Here is a 25,790-nt window from a genome sequence, read left to right on the forward strand (position 1 = left end):
CTCTATCTGATGTAGGATTGGTGAAGATCTTTTCCCAATTTGTTGGTTGCTGATTTGTCCTCTGGATGGTGTCCTTTGCCTTACAGAAACTTTGTAATTTTATGAGGTCCCATTTGTCAATTCTTTCTCTTAGAGCATACGCTATTGGTGTTCTGTTCAGAAACTTTCTCCCTGTACCGATGTCCTCAAGGGTCTTCCCCAGTTTCTTTTCTATTAGCTTCAGAGTGTCTGGCTTACAGGAAAGCACAAACAAGCAAGTGAAGGAGCTAAGCAAAACCATCCAGGATCTAAAATCAGAAGTAGAAACAACTAAGAAAACTCAAAGGGAGACAACTTTGGAGATAGAAAGCCTTGGGAAGAAATCAGGGGACAGAGATGCAAATATCAACAACAGAATACAAGAGATAGAAGAAAGAATCTCAGATGCTGGAGTAGCCATTCTAATATTGAATAAAATCTACTTTCAACCTAAAGTTATCAAAAAAGATAAGGAAGGACACTTCATACTCATCAAAGGAAAAATATACCAAGAACTCTCAATCCTGGATATCTATGCTCCAAATGCAAGGGTACCCACATTCATAAAGGAAAATTGACTGAAGCTCAAAGCACATATCATACCCCATACAATAACAGTGGGAGACTTCAACACCCCACTCTCATCAATGGACAGATCAGGACAGAAACAGAAATGAAACAGAGAAACAGTGAAACTAACAAAAGCTATGAAGCAAATGGACTTAACAGATATCTATAGAACAATTTATCCTAAAACAAAAGAATATACCTTCTACACAGCACCTCATGGTAGGTTCTCCAAAACTGACAACATAATTGCTCACAAAACAGGCCTCAACAGATACAAGAAGATTGAAATAATCCCATGCATCCTATCAGATCATCACAGATAAAGGATGACCTTCAATAGCATTAAAAAAACAATAGAAAGCCCACATACATGTGGAAGCTGAATAACACTCTACTCAATAATAATTTGGTCAAGGAAGAAATAAAGAAAGAAATTAAAGATCTTTTAGAATTGAATAAAAATGAAGCCACAACATACCCAAACCTGTGGAACACAATGAAAGCTGTCCTAAGAGGAAAACTCATAGCTCTGAGTACCTGCAAAAATAAACTGTAAAGAGCATACACACACAGATTAACAGCATATAAAAGCTCTAGAACAAAAAGAAGCAAATACAGCCAAGAGGAGTAGACAGCAGAAATAATCAAACCCAGGACTGAAATCAGCCAAGTAGAAACAAAAAGAACGACACATAGAATCATTCAAACCATGAGCTGGTTCTTTGAGAAAATCAACAAGATAGATAATTCCTTATCCAGACTAACCAGGAGGCACAGAGACAGTATCCCAATTAACAAAATCAGAAATGAAAAGGGAACATAAAAACAGAAACCGAGGAAAACCTAAAAATAATCAGATCCTACTTAAAAAAAAAAAAACCTTTATTCAACAAAACTGGAAAATCTGGATGAAATGGAAAATTTCCTAGACAGATACCAGGTACCAATGTTAAATCAGGATCAAATAAACAGCCCCATAACCCCTAATGAAATAGAAGCAATTATCAATAGTCTCCCAACCAAGAAAAGGCAAGGACCAGATGGGTTTAGTGTAGAGTTCTATCAGATCTTCAAAGAAGACCTAGTACCAATACTCTCCAAACTATTCCACAAAATAGAAACAGAAGGAACATTACCCAATTCATTCTATGAAGCCACAGTTACTCTGATACCTGTGCCACACAGTCCTACTCTTCTATTGGATGTCCCTTGTATCCTGTCTGGCAATTATCCAATAAAATGTAATTCAATTAAACAGCCATGTTCATTGCTGTTCTATTCACATTAGATAAGAAATAGAAACAACCTAAATGACCTTCAACTGGTTAATGAGTAATAAAAATGGGTGACAAACACACTGTAGAATGCTACTCATCTGTAACAAAAATTAAATCATCAACTTTGTAGATAAATGGATGGACCTAGAAAGGATATTATTAAATGACATAAATCAGATCCCCAAATCCCATGTTCTCTTATTGAGCTCCGGGTGCCAAATCTTCAGATGTAAATACATAACATAGCTTATAATAACTAACTACAGAAACCAGAAAGGTAAAATGGATCTGTTGCCAGCACTGGGGAGCAATGGAGAGGGAAAAGGCAGTACGTAAATGATCTGATCAGGGAAATGGGAAAAGAGTAGGCTTCTTAGCAAGGGGGAGGGAGGTAATTACAGAAGAAGGTGGGAAGAGCATAAAGGGAAAAAGCAGAGACAAGTGATCTAACAGGAAAAAAGGACAGATACTTGGTGGAAGCAGAAGGGAAGTAAATGCAAAAGAAGGATGGAGTTGGGCTAATTAATAAAAAAAAAGACATCTGAAAGAACCACAGATATTATATATTCATCAAAAATCCCACACACACGTAGCTCCATGTATACACCATACATAATACACAAAAATTCTTGTATAAAAAATACAATGTAGAGTTTTAGTAAACTTTTCTTATCTGGGCCACTTGTTCTCTCTCCAAGAGTGAAAGAACATTTATTTTAAAAAAGCACCCCAATATCAGCTGAGAACCTGTCTTTTGAGTTGTTAGTCAAGGCTGTCCAAGAGACCCCCTAAACATGCCGCCTATTGATGTTACCCTTCATTACCTTTCCCCTCAGAGTTGAAAAGTAAATATCTATTGCTAGAGACACCATGCACTTTAGATACAGGGCCAAGAATCCCCTGTGCTGGAACTGACCTGCCCGGCTCCTCTGTGAGGACTAGCTTTCATGGTACTGGAAAGCACCATGCAGGCTTCCAAAGGGGGAAGGCAACCAACAGTTCTAGCCAGCACATAAGCAAAGCCCATGACCAGCCTGGCACGATAACCCTAAAGGTGTAATAGTGGCATACATACCTTGGTGGTAACCAACAGCTCTCTTCAACTGTCTCAAGAAGAAAGAGATTATGCCTAGTTCTGGAAACTCAGCCAACTACTCAGTGTTAGTGAGGTCATAGTTATTGGGGGAGAGAACCTACAGCTAGTACCTTATTAAACCAGCATAACTGCTAACAACAATCTATAAACATTTTTCTTTCAACCCACAGATAAGTGGAGTTTTTGCCCCTCATCAAGGAAACTTCTATTTGCAAAAATGGAAACCATAACAGAAAAGCACAACAAATCAAAAATTCAGAGTTCTGGAGCCCAGTCCCAATGGATATTATCTACAAAACGCTCTCACACGTAAGGCTCAGAGAGCATTATGGAAGAGGGCCTGAGAAGGGTGTAAGAGGATTAGGGACGTTCTGTGAGATTACCTCTGTGAGATCAGAAGCTATGCTCACAGAGTCTTACCAGCACAACCACCCAAATGGGAGCTGAACAAGGAACATGCCAAACTAGAGAGAAAAGATCTGGTAAGCCCTCATCCCTACACAGAACCTATAGGCAACAGAGGAACTCTGGGAGCAAGAGTTGGCCTTCCTATGGGGGAAAGGCATAGCCACTGGTTGTTCAGTTTTAAGTGGTTAGTCCTGAAACTTACATGAAGGTAGGATTAGTGGACTGAATAGACTATGTTTAAGAATATATGTGTATATAACTGCACATCCACATGCAAAATAAGTATTAGTTTTTTAAAAGAGGCCATGATTTGAAGGAGAATAGGGAGAGGTACATAGAATGGTGTGGAAAGAGAAAAAGAAGGGGGAAATATAACTAAAATTATCTCAAAAAATAAAGAATCCTGCCCCCCCCCAAAGTAAATGTTGAGAAGGATAGAGAAAAACTAGTACAAACTGGTATCACAGAGAGAGTCCTATGTCAGATCTCTTTGAGCTACATATAGGCCCTAGATTTTCATACTATTTCCTGTAGCTCTGACTATAAGAAATACAGACAAAAGACAGTGATGAGGATGCAAATGTGATTTAATTTCTCTATGTTAATGTCCAGAGTTTCAGTGTTGCTAAGTTCTTTAAAAACAGTCTTTCTGTAACACAGTCCTGCTAGTGCTGTGGATTGATTACTCACAGTTTGTACAATTTGGTTAGTTTCTAGCTCTTAATCATGGATTATATTTCCTTACATATAATTATAGATATCTGCAATAATAAATTTAGACTCTAAGATCTTACCTCTATCGTATATATGAGGGCTCAGACTGTATTAGGACAACAGTAATGAATTAATACAGCAATAACACAGGTAAAAATGGCTCTCTTGTCTCTCTACTACCTCAGTAATAGATAGTATAAAACTCAATAGTGATTTTCTTTTAAGATGTTTTAGAACAAACTCACAAGGATTCACCCAAAAATAAGAGGCACCAAGACTCACCATCATGAAAAAGTTCCATGGCTTAGGCACACCATACTCTCCTGGAAAGACAGCTTCTATATACCAGGCCACAAGGCCATATATGAAAGCATCAACTAAAAGCATTCCTAGCACATAGGCAAATAAAAAGCTGTCTGAATCCATTGGTAAGAATATGTTACTCCATTTCATTCCAGTTTCTAAGACAAAGCATGAGACATTCAATTAGCTGCCAGAGGTACTGAGATAGCTGTACATGTGTATCATAATTGAATTGCTTGTTGGTCCTTTCTAGAGGTTTCTATGAGAGTCTACTACCTTCTGATAACCTTAGAATTTAGGATTCCAAGAGGATACCTGAATAAAACCTGAAACTGTCTCTCACTATATGCAAACAGAGAAGCAACTGAACATGCATGGGGTAGAAATGAACTACACAAAATTTAGGAAAATGGAACTTAATAAAAATAAGTAGAACTATGTATTAGTACAATGTTTCATCTCCTCATCACAATTCATGTTAACATCTCACTGGAATGGATAATTTTGGAGAAATGTTGTCACTGAAGTGTAGGGATAAATGCTGCTCCAGCAGAAACAGGAAAGAAACTTCTGGACTCCCAGGAAGACTGTGAAGTCACTCATAACTTAATATGCTGGTATAAAGTAGAAGAAAAATTTGGAGGACTGCTTAGCATTCAAAATTAAATTAATCAAAATGAAACTCTGAATAACTAGTAAGATATTAACTATGTATCTACTAGAACACAGGAAAATTTACAAGGTTACTACTCACTCTTTGCTTCTGCGTTGACTAGGAATCTAAATCCAAACGCCATCCCAACATTAAAGTCAAAGGACCACATCAGCTTCTGCTTGGACGGCATGTGCTCAAAGCTTTGATGCATTGTAATAGTTGGGAAGTAGGTGAGGAAAAATAATAAACTTCCCAAGCTCACCGCAAAACTGACTGCAAACACAAAAGGAAGGGTGGTCAGTTTAAGCAATGTTGAAAAAAATGTAACATATAAATTTGTTTTTTTTCAAGTGTACATTGAGGTAGGCATTACAAATAATGCAAATGTTTGTGTTGTCTACCACTGTTTTCCGCAGGACATAAATGTGATGCCTGGAATACAGTGTGTGCACAGGATATTTCTGGGAAAAGGGCTATGATAAAAAACATAAGGCACTCACTTATTTTCTGAATTCGTTCTGTATGCAGTGATTATGAGCACCATACCAGTTATTAGAAATCTACAATTTTATTTATTACCAGCCAACCTAGAATTATAACTACTGGAATAATCAAAATATTCCTCTAAGCATTGTGAGATTCTATCCATGTCATGGTAATGGATGAAAAGAAGCATCCTTAGATAAATCAAGAAACTACAGTTTAGTGTTTAAAACAACAACAACAACAAAAACCCAACTAGATGGGCCTTAAGAGTATTTAGGAGTCCCAAATGAGATTCATTTTCAAAGAATATAGAAAATAAAAAAAGAAGAAAACACTGTTATGATAACACCATATCTTTAATAAATTGTGCTTGAGAAACTGAACATCAACATGTAGGAAAAAATAGTTGAAAAATTGCTGTATTCAGCAAAGAATTATGAAGCATGCAAACAAAATGGTATGAGCTATTCAAATACAAAAAGAGAAAGAAAACAAGCAACAATACAAAGAAAACACTTGCCCCTGAGAAAGTCAGATACTGGACTTAAACAAAAACTGTAGACCATCTGTCTTAAATATTTTCAGTTTCTGAAAAGAGAGAGGGGGCTAGGTAGGAAAAAGATGTCTACTTATAAAGACTATCAATGAAGTGATGGAAATTATGCAAATGAACTAAACGATGCTCACACTACAGATAAAATGAAGAACTTACATGTCTGGGGAGACAATTGAAAGAAATCAGCAGTTAAAATAGTACAATGAACATTACACAATCTTAAAGAGCAGAGAGAAAAAAACCAAAGGCTTGGCAGCGCCTAAGAGATCTGGGAATCACTGTGAAGTTATCCCCATGTGCAAACAGCAGTCACAGAAGAAGAAAGCAAACATTTGATTGGAAGAACTGTGGTTGAAAATCACTTCATTTAAAAATAAAAAAAAGGGCTGGAGAGATGGCTCACTGGTTAAGAGCACCGACTGCTCTTCTGAAGGTCATGAGTTCAAATCCCAGCAACCACATGGTGGCTCACAACCATCCATAATGAGATCTGATGCCCTCTTCTGGTGTGTCTGAGGACAGCTACAGTGTACTTACACATAATACTAAACAAATTTAAAAAAAAAAAAAAAGAACATAGTTTAAAATAAAAAAAAAAAGGCATACGCCTCATCTAGAAACAGCAACAATAAAAGAAACAGCCCACAACTTCAATCAAAGAAGTCAAAGAAACTTAACACTGAAACACATCCAACATAAAGGCATCCAAGCTTAAAAGGCAGAGAGTTGGCCAAATAAAGTGTTGGTGCATTACACAGTGGTAGTGTGCCTGAGGTCCTGAGCTACACTGGAAGCATTAGAAAACAGAACAAAAGGCTATAGAGCATGAAGGGAGGGAATTGTCAAGCACAAGGCAACAGCATACTTCCCTCTGTAAGACTAGAGATAGGAAGTCATGGGATGACTTTGTATAAACAAAACAAAGATGTGTCAATCAAGAACTCTGTGTGAGGCAGAGTCAGCTTTCAACAATGAGAGAGAGACTTCCTGGTTCCAGGACCACACTTCAGGAGCTTGGCATCCTCAATAATTTTTTTGTTATTTTATTATATTATTTAGTACTAATAACTAAAAAGCTGGGGAAAACATCCTCACTCCAGTTATCTAAGAGGAGAGGACATACCATTAATATTTGCTAGAGCTCTACAAAAGTATTTTTTATTATCATTGATGCTAAAGTCCTAAATTGCTCACAAAATGGCAGACTATAATTTATGAAGGAAAATAATCAGAAGTGATATAGAAGAGGAAGTGAGATGAGAATCGAAGTGGAAGATACAAGGAAGCAACAGGTGAGGCATATAAACTAGATTGCTGAGTGTCAGACTCAACTCCTTCCTGACCAGTAATTACCTTACTTGATTACATGGATTTAATGCAACAGTGTGAGGTTAACTCACACTGGAACAGCAAAGGAGGAAGAAGGTATTGGAAGTCCAAAGATACTTATTGTGAGTTTAGAAAAAAATGATTCATGCCAACAGCCAGAGAGAGTGAAATGGCTAAACTATCAGACACAATGAGATATTTCAATAAAAAAGGAGAGGTAAAGCCGTGCTGTGTAGCCCTGCAGGCCTGGAACTCACTTTGAGGACAAGGCTGCATTCATTACAACATTTAGTACTCTTCCTGCCTCAGCCTCTGGAGTGCTGGGATCATAGGTGTGAGCTACCTCACCTGCCCAGTACAGTCACATTTTCCAGAGGAGAAACATATCTGACTCATTAGACACACTTAAGCTTTGTTAGAAACTGATAAATGCAAATTCACTATTAATTTTTCTTTTGTGGTGCTGATAACTGGCAAGGACATAGAAAAACAGGAATTCTCACCTTCCAACAGGACTGTAACTTCACACACACACACACACACACACACACACACACACACACACACAGGATGTGAATCCTTAAAGGGCGAGAAAGAAAGCTTTATTTATCTCTGTTGATAGAGATGACTCTAAGCACAAAGTATGTAACCCAAAGAAAGAATGTATGAGTGAATGATTTAAGGATGAAGGAGTGAATATCTATATCCACTGCTTTTTTTTCTATTTTAGCCTTTAATCATTTAAAAATCTTTCAAAACCTACATGCTACCTAAGTCCATTTTTACATGTGATGCTGTGACCTATGACGCTTTTTGTGTATGCTGTGATTTAGTAATTTTCATTGCTCTGTGTGTCCTTTGCTAGTGACAAGTTTCCCATTCCATCAATAATGTACTGTGGGTTACACAGAGTAAACATTATTTCTGGGTGCCTCCAGGTGAGGTTAGCATTTGAGTCTGTGGACTTATAAACCTATCTGGTTGCCTTGCCTTATATGAGCAAACATTGCCCTACCCTGAGAACCTGGAAGAAACAAAAATATGGAGAGAAAAAGAATTCTCTTTTTCTTTCTGCCTGCCCTCATAGCCAGTACATCAGTCTTGTCTTGTCCTGGAACTAGACTAACACCATTGGCTCCCCTCATTCTGGAGAGTTAGGACACATACTGGAATTTATCACTAGCTTTCCTGCCTGTCCACTCACAGATTTCAGATATTGGGACCTTTTGGCCTCCATAAACAAGCAAGCCAATTCAACATGATACCCTTTGCTTTCTATTGTTTCTGTTCTTTTAGAAAACCCTAAAATAATTTTTGTGCATGTGATTGATAATCATACACAAATGGTCAATGCCAGTTCTGTGTGGGTAATCAGTGCATTTCAAATACACAACAGACCAACAACAAGTGCTTAAGTGCAAGGAATAATTCTGTTTTTTCCTTGTTTCTCTGGTCATCCGATATGTGCACTTACAGCTCCCTCTAAATCAGAAGACATTTTCATCTCAATAATGTGCAGTGGAATGTCTAGATGGATATCATACAAAAAGTTAGTCCAAGACTAGAAAGAATTCCCTAGTATGATCAAATATGATCATACCGCCTTATGAACACTGCGCTTATCAATTCTCATTCTCACCCACTGCAGTCCATTATTACCATATTATTATTATTATTATTATTATTATTATTATTTCTTCTTCTTCTTCTTCTTCCCCCTCCTCCTTCTTCCTCCTCTTCCTCCTTCTCTTCCTCCTACACCTCTTCTTCCTCCTCTTCCTCCTCCTCCTCCTCTTCTTCTCCCTCCTCCTCTTTTTCTTCCTCCTCCTCCTCTTCTTTCTCCTCCTTTTCTTCCTCCTCCTCCTTTTTCTTCCTTCTCTTTCTCCTCCTCCTTTCCCTCCCTCCCTCTCTTTCTCCCTCCCTTCTCCTCCTCCTCCTTCTCCTCCTTCTTTTCCCTGACAAAATCTCATATAGTCTATGCTGGCTTCAAACTTGCTATGTTGTTGAGGATACCCATAAACTGGTCCTCCAACTTCTGCTTCACACGTACTAGCTTTGCAGTGAGAGCTATCAGTGAACATTCCCTCCACTTTAAGTCATTACAAGGCTATAGGACATTTTAGTTAGAGCGCCAAGACTGTGGCTGTGGTGGTAGTTAACATTTAGAAGGAGCTTTCTAATGTGGCATTTGGTTTGGTTTGTTGCTCTGGCTCTTTCCCAGGAGGAGTGTTCCACTTACCTCTATTAAACAATGTGCTAATCATAAAACTGAAGAATATCGAGGAGATGGCATAAAATAACAAAAGGACGAAGACAAGGGTTGGGTCATTGTATTGAAAGATTGGCGCAGGTTCAATCTAGCAAAAATAATTAGAAATCCAGTTTAGTCAAGTACAATGTGTTATCATGACAAGGCATAAGAAAAGAAATATCCTTAAATATTATATTACTCCTGGTCAACACTAGTGACACTCTCACGGACATGAAGAATTAGTACTTTTGGGTCTTATAGAGCCCAGACTGGCCTTGAACTCTCTATGTAGCTGATGAGGACCTTTGTCTGCCTGTTAGGATTACAGGCATACAGGTTTATTACCTATGTATGCAGAGATCTGCATATGTCAGGAAAGTATCTTTAAAGCCACATCTCCAGCACCAAACAACTTATTTCTTGAAGGTCCTCCCACCTTGGCTTGAACTGGAGGCAATGGAGAATAAGCAGCCTCTGAGACTCTACAACTAAATCCACAAAGGCCCAGCTTCCCTTTCCCAGCAACCCTGGAGGTGCCAGGTTGGTCCTGCACTCCTGATTTCCCTTTTAATGTTTAGCCACTGTATACTAGAATCAAAAAGACACTTACCTTGACAAATAAAACCATGCACACGAATATAATGTTAATACAATACAAAGCGAAGAAGGTAAAGAAATAGGCAACCCAGAACATCCAGTTTCTCAGTCCTATCATGAGCTGGTATTCCTGCAGGAGAATTATCACAAATTAAGTATCATGAAAACACAACACACAGACAGACAGACAGACAGACAGACAGACACACACACACACACACACTCACACACACACACCAATGTCTTAGAGTTCTCAAATATACTGACATGTTAATCTAATTTTGTATTTATGTCCCATATCTCCCAAGTTACGGAGGTTAAGACTAAGGACCAGAATTTCATGTTGATTTCATTAATTGCAAGTGAAACAGAACTATCTGTCAAGGACCAATGGAACAGGACTGAAGATCCAGAAATGAACCCACACACCTATGGCCACTTGATCCTCGACAAAGAGGCTGAAAACATCCAATGGAAAAAAGATAGCCTTTTCAACAAATGGTGCTGGTTCAACTGGAGGTCAGCATGCAGAAGAATGCGAATTGATCCATCCTTGTCTCCTTGTACTAAGCTCAAATCCAAATGGATCAAGAACCTCCACATAAAGCCAGACACTCTGAAGCTAATAGAAAAGAAACTGGGGAAGACCCTTGAGGACATCGGTACAGGGAGAAAGTTTCTGAACAGAACACCAATAGCGTATGCTCTAAGAGAAAGAATTGACAAATGGGACCTCATAAAATTACAAAGTTTCTGTAAGGCAAAGGACACCATCAAGAGGACAAATCGGCAACCAACAAATTGGGAAAAGATCTTCACCAATCCTACATCAGATAGAGGGCTAATATCCAATATATATAAAGAACTGAAGAAGTTAGACTCCAGAAAACCAAACAACCCTATTAAAAAATGGGGTACAGAGTTAAACAAAGAATTCTCACCTGAAGAACTTCGGATGGCAGAGAAGCATCTTAAAAAATGCTCAACTTATTAGTCATTAGGGAAATGCAAATCAAAACAACCCTGAGATTTCACCTTACACCAGTCAGAATGGCTAAGATTAAAAATTCAGGAGACAGCAGGTGTTGGAGAGGGTGTGGAGAAAGAGGAACACTCCTCCACTGCTGGTGGGGTTGCAAATTGGTACAACCACTCTGGAAATTAGTCTGGCGGTTCCTCTGAAAACTGGGCACCTCACTTCCAGAAGATCCTGCTATACCACTCCTGGGCATATACCCAGAGGATTCCCCACCATGTAATAAGGATACATGTTCTACTATGTTCATAGCAGCCCTATTTATAATTGCCAGATGCTGGAAAGAACCCAGGTATCCCTCAACAGAAGAGTGGATGCAAAAAATGTGGCATATCTACACAATGGAGTACTATTCAGCCATTAGAAACAATGAATTCATGAAATTCTTAGGCAAATGGATGGAGCTAGAGAACATCATACTAAGTGAGGTAACCCAGACTCAAAAGGTGAATCATGGTATGCACTCACTAATAAGTGGATATTAACCTAGAAAACTGGAATACCCAAAACATAATCTACACATCAAATGAGGTACAAGAAGAAAGGAGGAGTGGCCCCTTGTTCTGGAAAGACTCAGTGAAGCAATATTCAGCAAAACCAGAATGGGGAAGTGGGAAGGGGTGGGTGGGAGGACAAGGGGAGAGAAGGGGGCTTACGGGACTTTCGGGGAGTGGGGGGCTAGAAAAGGGGAAATCATTTGAAATGTAAATAAAAAATATATCGAATAAAAAGAAACCAAAAAAAAAAAGTAATTCAATCTTCCACATAAACTTATGCCACACTTTCAAATTTTTCAGTGAAAATGGTATCTAGCCCAGCTGCTTACTGTTGTTGGTACATTTACACAATTGAGTACTACTACTCAGTTATTAAAAACAATGAATTCATGAAATTTTTACGCAAATGGATGGAACAAGAAAATATCATACTGAGTGAGGTAACCCAATCACAAAAGAACACACATGGTATGTACTCACTGATAAGTGGATATTATCCCAGAAGCTAGGAATACCCAAGATAAAATTCACAGAGCACATGAAGCTCAAGAAGAAGGAAGACCAAAGTGTGGGTACTTTGGTCCTTCTTAGAAGGGGGGACGAAATATCCATGGGAGGAGATTCAGAGACAAAGTGTGGAGCAGAGACTGAAAGGAAGACCATCCAGGGACTGCCCCATCTGGGGCTCTATCCCATATACAGTCACCAAACCCAGACATTGCAGATGCCAAGAAGTGCTGGCTGACAGGAGCCTGATATAGCAGTCTCCTGAGAAGCTCTGCCAGAACCTGACAAATACAGAGGGGGATGCTCTCAGCCAATGACTGGACTAAACACAGGATCCCCAATGGAGGAGCTAGAGAAAGGACCCAAGGAGCTGAAGGAGTTTGCAGCCCTCATAGGAGGAGCAACAATATGAACCAACCAGTACCCCCAGAGCTCCCAGAGACTAAATCACTAACTAAAGAGTACACATGGAGGGACCCAAAGGCACCAGATGCATATGTAGCAGAGGATGGCCTTGTCAGACATCAATGACAGGATAAGCCCTTGATCCTGTGAAGGTTCATTGCCCCAGAGAATGCCAGAACAGGGAAGTGGGAGTGGGTGGGTTAGTGAGAAGGGGGGTGATGGGAAGGGGATTTTTGGAGGGGAAATGTGGAAAGGGGATAACATTTAAAATATAAATAAAGAAAATATCTAATAGAGTTTTTTTTAAAAAAAAAAAAAAGAAGGAAAATGGTGTCTACAAGAAAAGTAAGAGTTACCTTTAATCGGTTTTCCTTTTCCCACACAATGGACCGAACTAAGACAAGATGATTAAAAAAGAAGGTACATGCTACTGTTAGAGGGACAAAAATATTGGCAAATAAATAGAAGTAATCATGATAATATGCTGGGTATGGAAATCTCTGAATGAAAAGACTAATGTCATTGAAGAGTGCTTGTGCAACAGCTCCGCCATGGTGTAGCATGATGGCCTTGTCTAGGGCGTGTTGCACAGCCAAGAATCCTTCAGTGATGTACCCTAAAGGAGAAAATAAAGATCACTAAGTAAAATGACTTATAGCAGCCCAGCTGAACAAAGCAAAAACCAAACCCATGTACAGCCATGCATTGTTTAGGAATATTCTGACAACGAGCGTGATCTCAGAATTTTGTGACTAAGGCATGATGCAGCGACCTTAGTTTGTATGAACTCACTGGGATGTTCACATGATGAAATGGGAGACGTCTAGCAATGTCCTTCTGAGACCCTGCACCCCTGTTTGGTGATGCACAGACTGTATGTCAGTGGAAAAGAGCAAAGTCAATTTTAGCCAGGCTCTTTTCTAGGTCTAAGATCCTGAAAAGTTTCTCCTCCTCCCCCTCTTTCTCCACATAAACACAGAATGAGTCCATCTTCTGTGAATAAAGATGGTATAGCTCTTTCTTTCTCAAGTGTTAATGACTTCCTACTTTTTCTGTTATAGATAGGAGCTTGGAGTAATTTGCTACAATTGGTGAGATCAAATATCTTTGTTTTGTTCCTAACATGGGGTGGGGGCGGTTGTTCACAATGTTGAATTAGTAAGCTATTCACTTTCCACAGACATGCTTTATTGGAATATATATGTGTGTATGTGTGTGTGTGTGTGTGTGTGTGTGTGTGTGTGTGTGTGTGTGTGTATATATATATATGTATGTGTGTGTGTGTGTGTGTCTATATATATACATGTGTATATATATATATATATATATTATTGGTACTTTAGGTTAGGGAGCTTTGGGTTAGTTTTTAAGAATGCTTTCATGTTGGAAAAATCAATATGATGGAAAATTACAAAAGTAGTATAGAGGGTTATTGTATGACATGCATCTTCAATAGGAGGCCGGATTACTCCAGGCCATCCTGCAAAAACCAGAAATAACTCTGTGACACTGGAATTTCCTGAGAGGGAAGGGTTATGTTTTTAAAAGTCTCAAAGGGCTCTTAGAAAGGCAATACTGAAAAGACTGAAAAAGACTGCTGTCCACCCTGAATCACACTCCCTTGGCTTCATGTGCTGTGTTATCACAGCACATATCTTAGAATGAAGAACTCCACACTGGCACGGTACCATTCATACTACATTAACTCAATGTGCATTTCACCACTGTTGCATTTTTCTCAACATTCCCTTTCTGTTTAAGCTTCCTGTACAGACTAGGGCACTGCATGATCTCCTCTACACTGAGGAAACTTCTAATGATTTCTTTTCTCCTTTTTGTGATCGATTTTTCCCTCATAGAATATATCCTGATAATTGTTTCCCCTCCCTCTGCTTATTCTAGTTACTCCCCATCTCCCTTCCAATCTAAATCTACGCCCTTCCCATCACTAACTAGAAAACAGACAGGCTTCTAAGGGATAGTAATCAAATATAAGAAGATAAAACAAAAGCTAACACATTTGAAAGACAAATGAAGGGAAAGAGCCCAAGAGAAGGCACAAGAATCAGAGACCCACTCATTTGCACACTCAGGAATCCCATAAAAAGAGTAAATTAGAAGCCATTATATATGTAAACAAAAAGGTTCCATGGAGTCCTTTGAGCCCTGAAGTAAAGAATTTGATGGTGGCATCCCATTTAGGGCTGAGTGTCCTAAGGTCTTTATGCATAATTTCTGCTTGTATGTCTCTGTGTTTGTTCCATCTGCTGCAGGAAGAAGCTTCTCCAATGATGGTGGAGCAGAGCACTGATCTATGGGTATAGCAGAATGTCATTAGGAGTCATTTTATTGCTTTCTACATAGTTTTAAGAATAATTATATTTGGTTTTTATCATATGTCCCTGGTTATCTTGTCTCAGGTTCTTGGTAACCAAAGCAGTGTTAGGTATGTGTTCCATCTTGCAGAGTGGGCCTTAAGTCAAATTAGATAGCAGTTGGTTACTCCCACAAGCTTTGTGCCACCATTGCACTAGCATATTTTGCAGGCAGGACGCCATTGTAGATCAAATGGTTTGTGGCTGGTTTGGAGTTTACATTTCGCCTTTGGTAGAGGCAGTGCACCTTCCTATACCAAAGTTGCTAGCACATAGGGAGAAGACTCTATTGTAGGCATCAGCGTGACTTTTCCATGTTCAGTGAGTTGTATAGGTGTTGTCTTCGGCAATGGGGCTTGCTGTAAGTTTGTGGGGAGCAACCTATAGCCTTAACAACAGCCTTGATAGTTTAGAGGTTCCCATAGAGCCCCTTTGGCTAACATCTCAAATAAATGTGACCAAATCCTGGTACTAGAAGCTTCATTTGATGACAAGAGATGCCTAGTTAGGGCTCAGTCTCTACATTATTTGGTAAATCCATGTAGAAGTCAGTAATTATATAATATATATATATTATATATAATATATATAATAAAAGTATATATATATACTTTTTAAAAAATTTTTTTATTCGATATAATTTATTTACATTTCAAATGATGATATATACTTTTATATATAATATATTATATATATTTATCTATTCGATTAGGTTTCCATACTACTCCCCAATGGCCCTCACTTTTTATCTGTCTCTTCCAATGTTCCCTCCCTTGTCCCTCTTTTGTTAGCCCTTTTCTACCTGATCCTTCTGTTCCAGTTCCACCCCCATGCATCCATAGCTATCTATTCTATTTACCTTTCCTAGAGATCTCACTCTCTACCTCCAGAATTTCTTACTTTGTGAACTAACTTCTAACTTCTGTGGGTCAGTGGGTTTTATATATATATATATATTTGCTTTTCTGGGTCTGGGTTACCTCTCTCAGGATGATTGCTTTATAGTTCCATACATTTATTTGTAAATTTAAGATTTCATTTTTTAATATCAGAAAAATACCCCATTGTGTAGGTATACCCTATTTTTGCAATCCATTCATCCAACTGGGTTGTTTCCAGTTTCTGGTTATTATGAACATAGCAGCAATGCATTTGGTTGAGCAACTGCTCTGTGGTAGGATGAAACATCCTTTGGGCCTATACCAAAGAGAGTTGGACCATGAGTTGGATCTATCCCAGCCTCCTGAGGCCTGTACTCTCACCAGTAATGGATGAATATTATCCTTATGCCACATCTTCGCCAGCATGAGCTGTCACTTGTCACAGAATTTCACTTGGCCATTCTGATGAATGTAAGGTGGAATCTCAAGGTAGTTTTGATTTTCATTTCCCTGATGACTAAGAATGTTGAACTTTTTAAAAAGTGTTTCTCATCCATTTGAGTCTCTATTGAGAATTCTCTATTTAGATGCAAACTCTGATCCACTTGGACTTGAATTTTCTGCAGATTGATAAGTATGGCTGTGTGTGTCTTCTTCTGTGTGCAGCTATCCAGTTTGACCAGTGCCATTTGTTGAAGACGCTTTCTTTTTCCAGTGTGTGTTTCTGGCTTCTCTATCAAAAGCCACATGCCCATAGGTGTGTGGATTTTATGCCAGGGCCTTCAGTTTGATGCATCTGATCAACATGGCAGTTTTTGTGCCAATACCACATGGTTTTTATAACATTAGCTCTGTAGTACAACTTGAAATCTGGAATTATGAAACCCCCTAGAAGTTCTTTTAATATTTGAGATTGTTTTCGCTATCCTTGATTTTTGTGTTTCACATAAAAATGAAAATTGTCCTTTAGAAATTTGTGAAATTTGTGAGGATTTGTGCTGGGGATTTTGATGGGGATTGAATTCAATTTATAGATTGTTTCAGATGAGATGTCTGGTTTTACTATATTAATTCTCCAGATCCATAAGAATGGGAAATCTTTCCATCTTCTGGTAACTTCTTCAATTTCTTTCTTCAGTGTCTTACAGGTTTTATTTTCAAACAAATCTTTCACTTGCTTGGTTAGCAATACTTCAACATATTTTACTATTTGAGGCTATTGTGAAAGGTGCCATTTCCCAGATTGCTTTCTGAGACCATGTGTTGCTTGACAATATGAGGGCTACTGATTTATGTGTGTTAATTTTATATCTAGCTACATTGCAAAAAAATTTTATTGGTTGTAGTAGTTTGGCAGTGGAATGTCTAGGGTCACTTATGTATATTATTGCCTGCAAAGAAAGATACTTTTACTTCTTTCTTGCTATTTTTTCCCTTTGATCTTTTTCCATTGTCTTATCGCTCTAGCCAAAACTTCAAGTACTGCATTAAATAGTGTGAAGAGAAAAACTTTGTCTTGCTCATTATTTTAGTAGAATTGCTTTGAATTTCTCTCCATTTAAATTGATGTTAGCTATGAGCTTGCTGTGAACTATGTCTGTTATGTTGATATATGTCCTTTGTATTCCTAATCTCTCCAAGACTTTCATGATGAGGGGTGTTGGATTTTGTCAAAAGTATTTTCTGTATCTAATGAAATGACCATGTGGTTTTGTCATTCAGTCTGTTTATATGGTTTATATTACATTTATTAATTTATGTAGGTTGATACACATCCCTGCATCTCTAGGATAAAGTCTAGATCATGGTGGATGATTTTTTTTAAAACGTGTTCTTGGATTCAGTTTTCAAATAATTTATTGGGAAATTTTGCTTCTAAATTCATAAGGGAAACTGATTTGTGATTCTCCTTTGTTGTGTCTTTATGTAATTTGAGTATCTGGGTAACTATGGCTTTATAGAATGAATTGGGTAATGTTCCTTCTGTTTCTATTTTGTGGAATAACTTGAGGAGTTTTGGCATTAACTGTTCTTTGAAAGTTTGCTAAAGTTCTACACTAAAACCATCAGGCTCTGGGCTCTTTCTTTTTAGTTGGAAGACTTTTAATGACTGCTTCTACTTCACTAGGAGTTATTGGTTTGTTGGAGTTGCTTTTCTGATCTTTCTTTAGCTTTTGTAAGTGGTGTCTATTGAGAGAATTGTCCATTTCTTTTAGATATCCCAATTTGGTGAAGGACAGGTTTTTAAGGTATGACCTCATGGTTCTTTAGGTTTCCTCGTTATCTGTTGTTATGACCCCCTTTTGTTTCTGGTTTTGTTAATTTGCATAACCTCTCTCCCTTTTTAGCTAGTTTGGATAAAGGTTTGTCTATATTGTTGATTTTCTCAAAGAACCAACTCTTTGTTTCACTGATTCTTTGTATTGTTCTCTTTGTTTCTATTTTATTGATTTAAGTCCTGAGTTTATTTCTTGCTATCTGCTCCTTTTACATTTTCCTCTTTTTTCTAGAGATCTTTGCTCTGCTGTTAAATTGTTAGTATGCAATCTCACCAGCTTTTTAATGTAGGCACTTATTTCTGTGAACTTGCTCCTTAGAACTATCATCATTGTGTTTCATAAGTTTAGATATGCCTTGTATTCATTTTTATTCAATTCTAGGAAGTCTTTAATTTCTTATTTCTGTCTTGACCCATTTTTTCATTCAGTAAAGAGTGTTCACTTTCTGCATGTTTGTTAGCTTTCCATTGTTGAAGTCCAGCTTTAATCCATCGTGATCTGATAGGATGTAGGGGGTTGTTTTAGTTTTCTTGTGTATTTTGAGACTGGTCAATTTTGGAGAAAGTCTCATCAGGTGCAGAGAGGAAAGTATAATCTCTTGTGTTTGGGTAAAATAGTTTGTAAATATCTGCTAGATCCATTTATAATGTTTGTTAACGCCATCGTTTCTCTGTTCAGTTGTCTTGATGACCTGTCTATTTGTGAGTGTGGATACTGAAGTCTTCCACTATCAATATGTGAGGATCAATATGTGATTTATTGAGATTAAACTGCAGTAGTGTTTCTTTTATAAACTTGGATATCCTTGTGTTTTGGACATAGATATTAAGAATTGAAATGATATCCTGCTATCTTTCCCAATTTCTTCTATTTCCCCCCTCCACACTCCCCGAAAGTCCCGTAAGCCCCCTTCTCTTCCCCTGTCCTCCCTCCCACCCCTTCCCACTTCCCCGTTCTGGTTTTGCCAAATACTGCTTCACTGAGTCTTTCCAGAACCAGGGGCCACTCCTCCTTTCTTCTTGTATCTCATTTGATGTGTGGATTATGTTTTGGGTATTCCAGTTTTCTAGGTTAATAACCACTTATTAGTGAGTGCATACCATGATTCACCTTTTGAGTCTGGGTTACCTCACTTAGTATGATGTTCTCTAGCTCCATCCATTTGCCTAGAATTTCATGAATTCATTGTTTCTAATGGCTGAATAGTACTCCATTGTGTAGATATACCACATTTTTTGCATCCACTCTTCTGTTGAGGGATACCTGGGTTCTTTCCAGCATCTGGCAATTATAAATAGGGCTGCTATGAACATAGTAGAGCATGTATCCTTATTACATGGTGGGGAATCCTCTGGATATATGCCCAGGAGTGGTATAGCAGGATCTTCTGGAAGTGAGGTGCCCAGTTTTCAGAGGAACCGCCAGACAGATTTCCAGAGTGGTTGTACCAATTTGCAACCCCACCAGCAGTGGAGGAGTGTTCCTCTTTCTCCACACCCTCTCCAACACCTGCTGTCTCCTGAATTTTTAATCTTAGCCATTCTGACTGGTGTAAGATGAAATCTTAGGGTTGTTTTGATTTGCATTTCCCTAATGACTAATGAAGTTGAGCATTTTTTAAGATGCTTCTCCGCCATCCGAAGTTCTTCAGGTGAGAATTCTTTGTTTAACTCTGTACCCCATTTTTTAATAGGGTTGTTCGGTTTTCTGGAGTCTAACTTCTTGAGTTCTTTATATATATTGGATATTAGCCCTCTATCTGATGTAGGATTGGTGAAGATCTTCTTCTGACTATTTTTGATTTAAAGTTTATTTTGTTAGATATTAAAATGGCTATACTAGCTTGCTTCTTTCTATCTACCTACTTTTCTATCTATCCATTCATCCATCCATCTATCTAAAACAATACTAATCAAAGAAAAGGAAGCTATCAATTTGAGAGTGAAGGTGATGGAAGGGGTTGGGGAGCTTATCTGGAAGTGGTGGAGAGGAAAACAGGGAAGGGGGAAAAGTGATGTAATTTTATTTTAATTTAAAATATATTAAAATAAATTAATTAATTAAATAAACACTTTGTAGCACAGGTCTGAAAATATATTAATCCATTCACCCTTCAACACAGCAGGCTAATAAGATAAGTAGGTTAAAGGTCTGCTCACCAGGACTCCCTCCATCTGCTTCATATGGGTTTCTGGGTCCCACAAGGCGCAAAGATGGAAAGAGAAATTTTGTAAACCAGGTGCGCCCTTGATAATATGCCCCACCATTTATGTTCTTCTTAATTTCACTAAATCGCAGGTAGTATTTTACCTAGGAGAGCAATAAGAAACAAATTATATATATATGTATACATATATGTATATATATATATGTGTGTGTGTGTATACATATATATATATATAAGAAAGAAAGGAAGGAAGGGAAGGAGGGAGGGAGGAAGGAAGGAAGAAAAGAAAAACATGGCAAGAATTAGACAAAATGACTTTTAAAGTGTATCAGGAGTATGAAATTCTGAGAGTGTAATGATGAGTATCTGCGTAGATTCTGGACTTCAGAAAGTGATAGCAAGTCTACCATGTGAAATATTTTGAAGTGTCAACAACAGTTGAATTCTTGCTGTGGGTTTATATGAGTAAGCAGACATAGCAGGAACTCATGAGTATCATGAATGTATTTTCCCTAGACAGACATCTGACATGCATCCTGAAATAACATATTCCAAAAGGGAGTATTAACTTATATTCCCTTCATGTAAGCCAACTATTCCTAAGGGAAAATCTCATCCTTTCCTAAAAATGATAGAGGAGGATAGAGAAGGAATGTGTTAGGATACCAATGGGAAAAGTTGCGTAATTACTGAAAGAAAAAATCACTAAATTTAGAGAACTGAGTAAACTTCAAGCTACATTGTGTTAGGCCTTAAAACTGAGATAATCAATAATCAATCAATCAAACAAACAAACAAAAAACAAAACACATACTTGGCAAGAGTCAGACCATTGAAACTGGTTAGACTAACAGGGATAGGCAGGGGTAAGTGATTAGCTATATATGAAAGTTTTAATATGAGTGTTTGAAGGAGTAGTCCACATTTAAGGACAACTAGTACTCCCCAGGGAGCTCATGTCCTAGTCAAAGGTATATTTACTCTTGTTAAGTTTAAATTGGACGATAAAGGTGTATTTAGAATATGTATGGAAATGTGGAAGAGCAGAGAGCTTGTGGTTAGGAGACAATATGGAGGCCAAGCAAACTTGTAAAGTGCAGGCAGAAAAGTAGGCAGATGGGCAGGGCATGTGAGACTCTGAAAGGAAAGCAGAATATGGGACATTTGAAACTGTGCCAAATGCATTTTTATACACTGATGAGCCAACATTAGCTATCAAGAGCCAGTAACTTGGGGTATGTGACTTGTGAACACCAACATGATCAAATAGAATAGAGAGAAACCAACTATAGCCACACTTTACCTCCCCTTGAGAGCTGCTTGTACCTTGAACACATAATTTTGGCTCCATACATATCTACATTCTATTCTTGGTTCATTTGCCTCAGTACCTGGGGCACTAAATTCAAAGCATTGTCTTTGTCTGTGCTTGGGTGCAGTTATAAGAATCATCCCCAGTAGTTGTAGATGTCCTGATTCTGATTCAGTGTGGCTTGGTGAATACATGTGTTTTCAACTAGAATTTAATTCCTTGAGGAACAGGATCTGTTCTTGACCATGTAATTTCTTAAACTTGTCTCAAAATTCCACTTGAATATTCCCTTATTACTATGCATCTGCCTGGGAGCTTCACCCAGTGGGAAAGGGACATTCTTAGAGTGTGTGAAGATGCACTCATTTTGTTGTAGCAAGCTTTTTGACCTAAGAAACATGTGCATACTTCTTCAACATCAGCAAGGTATGCACAGCTGGACACAACAACAAAAGTAATATCCTTAGCTTTTTTGTATTTCCCAAGATCCCAGTTTGTGGAAAAGGCCTGGAAGGCAGTGAATACAACTCTTTCCTCTTTAGCACAGTAATAGACACTGGAATTAGTTACGCTTGGACCCAAATTATTTTCATTATTATTAAAGGCAATAATGAAATATCTGATTTATTAACTCTCCACAAATTGAAAGTACAAACATGAGGTTTCTCTTTTAAAAATATTTATTTTACTTTTAATTACGTATATTTGTGTGTTTCTGTGGGTGAATATGCACACAGATTCTTAGATCTCCTGAAGCTGGAATTACAGATAGTTATGATGTGGGTGTCAAGAACTAAACTAAGGTTCTCTGGAAGAGCAATATATGTTCTTCACTGAACTACCTTTTCAGCCCTGAGCTATAAAATGTCTATGGAGAACTCTCTCACCTTTTTTGGCAGAGGATCAGTGCTGTTTGCAAAGTTGTGGCCAAACACAATAGCAGCCAGAATATTTCTAGAGTTGGCAGTTGATCTAGCATAATCTTCAAAATCACTTTCTGAAGGAAACCCTATAACTGTAGAGAGTAAAAGTCTGTAAAAGCGGAGTGTATGGCAGTGCCTCAAATTTCCAGTCTAAGAAGAAATTAGGAACCAGTGTTATGCCATGATTCTGTCATATTCAAATCTGAATTAAAAGTATGCAGAAATTGGGAAATGAAGCCACTTCATGATTTTACTATTTGAGGTAAGTATATTTCAATCATTGAGATTTTTCCATCAGTGAATTTAACTTTGAAACTCAACCTGATTGGCCTTAGAAAAGGTGTAATTTGTACTTTTTCTAAGTAAAAAACTAATTATTTAATATACAGTACATTTGTATACAGTACACTGGATACTCTAAAGATTCAGAATCTTTAGAATTCTGATACTAGAATCAGAAGCGTGGTTGATGTAAACAGAATGTCAGTGACTTAACAGCTGCCGTGGTGAAAATTGTGTCCCATGTAGTTCTGTCGCTTAGACTGACACAGCTTTATTCTTCCAGCAAATCCCTGATTCCCAGAGACACACACTGTCCAGAGGCTCCATTGTCCTCACTACTGATTGTACCACATCCTCACCAGAGAAGCTCCCACTCCCTCCCTCCCCTCATCCCTCCCTCCTCCCTCTCATCCCTCTTCCTCCTTCCTCTCTCCCTCTCCCTCTCTCTCTCTCTCTCTCTCTCTCTCTCTCTCTCTCTCTCTCTCTCTCTCTCAGTTCCCACTCTCAAGGCACATTCTCCTCCATACCTGTCACCTGTGCTCCCTCCCAGGTGTCACTGTTTCTGCGTCTTGGCAGCACTATTGGGAATCCAGTTCATTCAGCTACTTCATGCCTTTCATTTTTGTAAACAAATCCATTTAAAACAAAAATGATCCATTCTAAAGTATTCTCCATCATTTTAGCCTGTTTTTTTTTTCTATCTAGCAAACATAGGGAACCTTGGTTGGGTTTATCCTTTGAAAGATCTGCACTCAAGTGACTTACGGTAAGTATTGCCTTATGTTTGCATACAAATGAACCATGGCTGTGCAGGTTGGAAAACAAAGTATAGCCGCCCTCTGAGAAGGTAGGAAGAATGAGGTTATAGATTTAGAAGCTGATGTTGATTCTGATGCTTCTGAGGCAGAAGAGTTAGATTGTGTGCTTATTTAAGAAGAGGACAGTATTAGGGAGAGGGCTATAGAGTTTCTAATGGTGTTTGTCTCCATGAGAAACAGGAAAGAAACTGATCTGAGAATGTGAAGGTAAGTGAGGAACTGGAAACTCTTGAAATAATTCTACATAGCTTCTCTAAATATACATGCTGTGGTCTGGATCTGCATTGAGCATGTCTCCCAAAGGCCTGTGAGCTTTGATCTCAATTGTCAGTGCCACAACTCAAAGGGGGCAGACCCTTTAAGAGGTAGATTTGGAAAATAGTTAAGTCCTGGGAGGGACTGCTCTGAGGAGTGGCTATAAAAGCTTTTGTAGGACTCAAGTTAGCTCCTGTAAGTGAGGGTAATTAGAAAGGAACTGGCTTGGGTCCACGCTATATCTCTTACAGCTTCCTGTCTCTCTATGTGATCCCTATCAAATGTACTTCCATTACAATGCCATTGACTACATTGTGATATGGCCAAGATGGTCCCTACCAGGTTGGGGCTGAACAGATAGTGATCCCCAATCTTGTTCTCTCACCCTCCAAAACTATGTGTTAAGTAAACTTCTTTTCTTGATACACCACTTGCCCAAGGTACTTTACATAAAATATCAAATAAAATCTTCTATGTATTTTGCAATAATATTTTTAATAATTGACTACTTATTTTAGAATAAAGACATGCTTACCCTGTGACTGTGTGTATGTCCTGTGCATAGCAATTCTCCTTATGCTATTCTTGCCCAAACTTTAAAAACTCATTCAGAAGAAATGGGGACATAGCATCACAGAGCTGGATAATAACTTAGAAAACCATCAATTGAACAGCTAATGCTAAAATATTACTTTTTTGTTTTATAGAGAAAAATTATATGAACTTAAATTTCAAGTTTAACCAGTTTTATAGTAGTAAACTTAGAAAATTGACCCTAATTTTCATAACCCTAAGGTTATGAAGATGTCCTATAGTGTTTTGTGTAGAAGATAATCACCCAGTTAAAAAGCTGAGTTCTTTTTTTTTGCTAAAATTGTTGAATAATATGCTTTTATGCAAATCTTAACTAACCTTTCATATGGAGGTTCAAATCCTTTTTCACATTTTCGACAATATTCTGTACCACCACGATGTCGGAAGGCACATAAGCCAGCTCCCAAGGACGAAAACTGGTGGCAGAGACTCGGAAGAAGGAAGGAACAGTGCTGACAGGTTGGTCAGGAAAATACAGAGATTCAATCTTCTTTATACTAAAAAGGTGGCGTGTTGTCAAAAGCACAATGCTGAATATGAGCATCAGGACTATCTCAGTAACTAAAGCCCCAAACTTCCGCCTCTAAAAGAATTAAAGAACAATAATAGTATGTTAGCTTTTCCCAAGGTTGTTGATTTAGTGAATGGCTTGTGTATATTAAGGTGATAAGATACTTCACTCATTCAGGTGACCAATAAGCATAGCTTTACTCTATGAAAGACAAAAATTCAAAGGCTGTCATATTTCTCTCTCCTATACAGCACTCTGCTATTACCTTACTCTGTGTAGATTTTGTGTTAGGAAGAGAATGACCCAGCCCCGGAACTGAGAAAAGTACAGTAGTATAAAAAAAGGCAGCCATTACAATATGAGAATTACCCTCTGACCATCTCTGAGCTGTTGCAACAATACTAGGCAGAGTTCAACTTACCTTTAAAGTAAAGTTCTTCCACAGAAGCAGCAAAAGTTTTGTTGACTCTTGTGAAGCCATTCTTTTGAACAGAATTCAACTCTGAAGGAATTAAAATGAAATTATCTCAAAATGGATTATACAAAGCCCCTACTAGATTCCAAAAGCCAACAAAAATCCCAGTGGTAAGAATGGTCTAACACTTTTGCAGCTATTGGTTGGTCTGTGTGGTCTCATAGACCTCCTCCTAAACATTAAAGGCTATTGCCAATTGCCAATACTATTGGC

The 25,790-nt window shown here is 38.1% G+C and overlaps 1 protein-coding gene across 1 annotated transcript in view; it reads right to left on the bottom strand.

The window, feature by feature from the left end:
- Positions 1–25,583, bottom strand: part of LOC127679253 (phospholipid-transporting ATPase ABCA3-like) — an 86,102-nt gene extending 60,519 nt beyond the window's left edge. Inside the window, exons 1-9 of the mRNA XM_052174966.1 lie at positions 25,524–25,583; positions 24,910–25,174; positions 22,607–22,734; positions 20,400–20,550; positions 13,062–13,321; positions 10,274–10,390; positions 9,652–9,769; positions 5,141–5,314; positions 4,366–4,544 (exon numbers count right to left, since the gene is read on the bottom strand). Of these exons, the coding sequence (XP_052030926.1) occupies positions 4,366–4,544; positions 5,141–5,314; positions 9,652–9,769; positions 10,274–10,390; positions 13,062–13,321; positions 20,400–20,550; positions 22,607–22,734; positions 24,910–25,174; positions 25,524–25,583 (1,452 nt within the window). The remainder of the gene's footprint in view (positions 1–4,365; positions 4,545–5,140; positions 5,315–9,651; positions 9,770–10,273; positions 10,391–13,061; positions 13,322–20,399; positions 20,551–22,606; positions 22,735–24,909; positions 25,175–25,523) is intronic.
- Between the last annotated feature and the right edge of the window lie 207 nt (positions 25,584–25,790).

Source organism: Apodemus sylvaticus, chromosome 1 (assembly GCF_947179515.1).
Source record: "Apodemus sylvaticus chromosome 1, mApoSyl1.1, whole genome shotgun sequence".
In the NCBI taxonomy this organism is placed as follows: Eukaryota; Metazoa; Chordata; class Mammalia; order Rodentia; family Muridae; genus Apodemus; species Apodemus sylvaticus.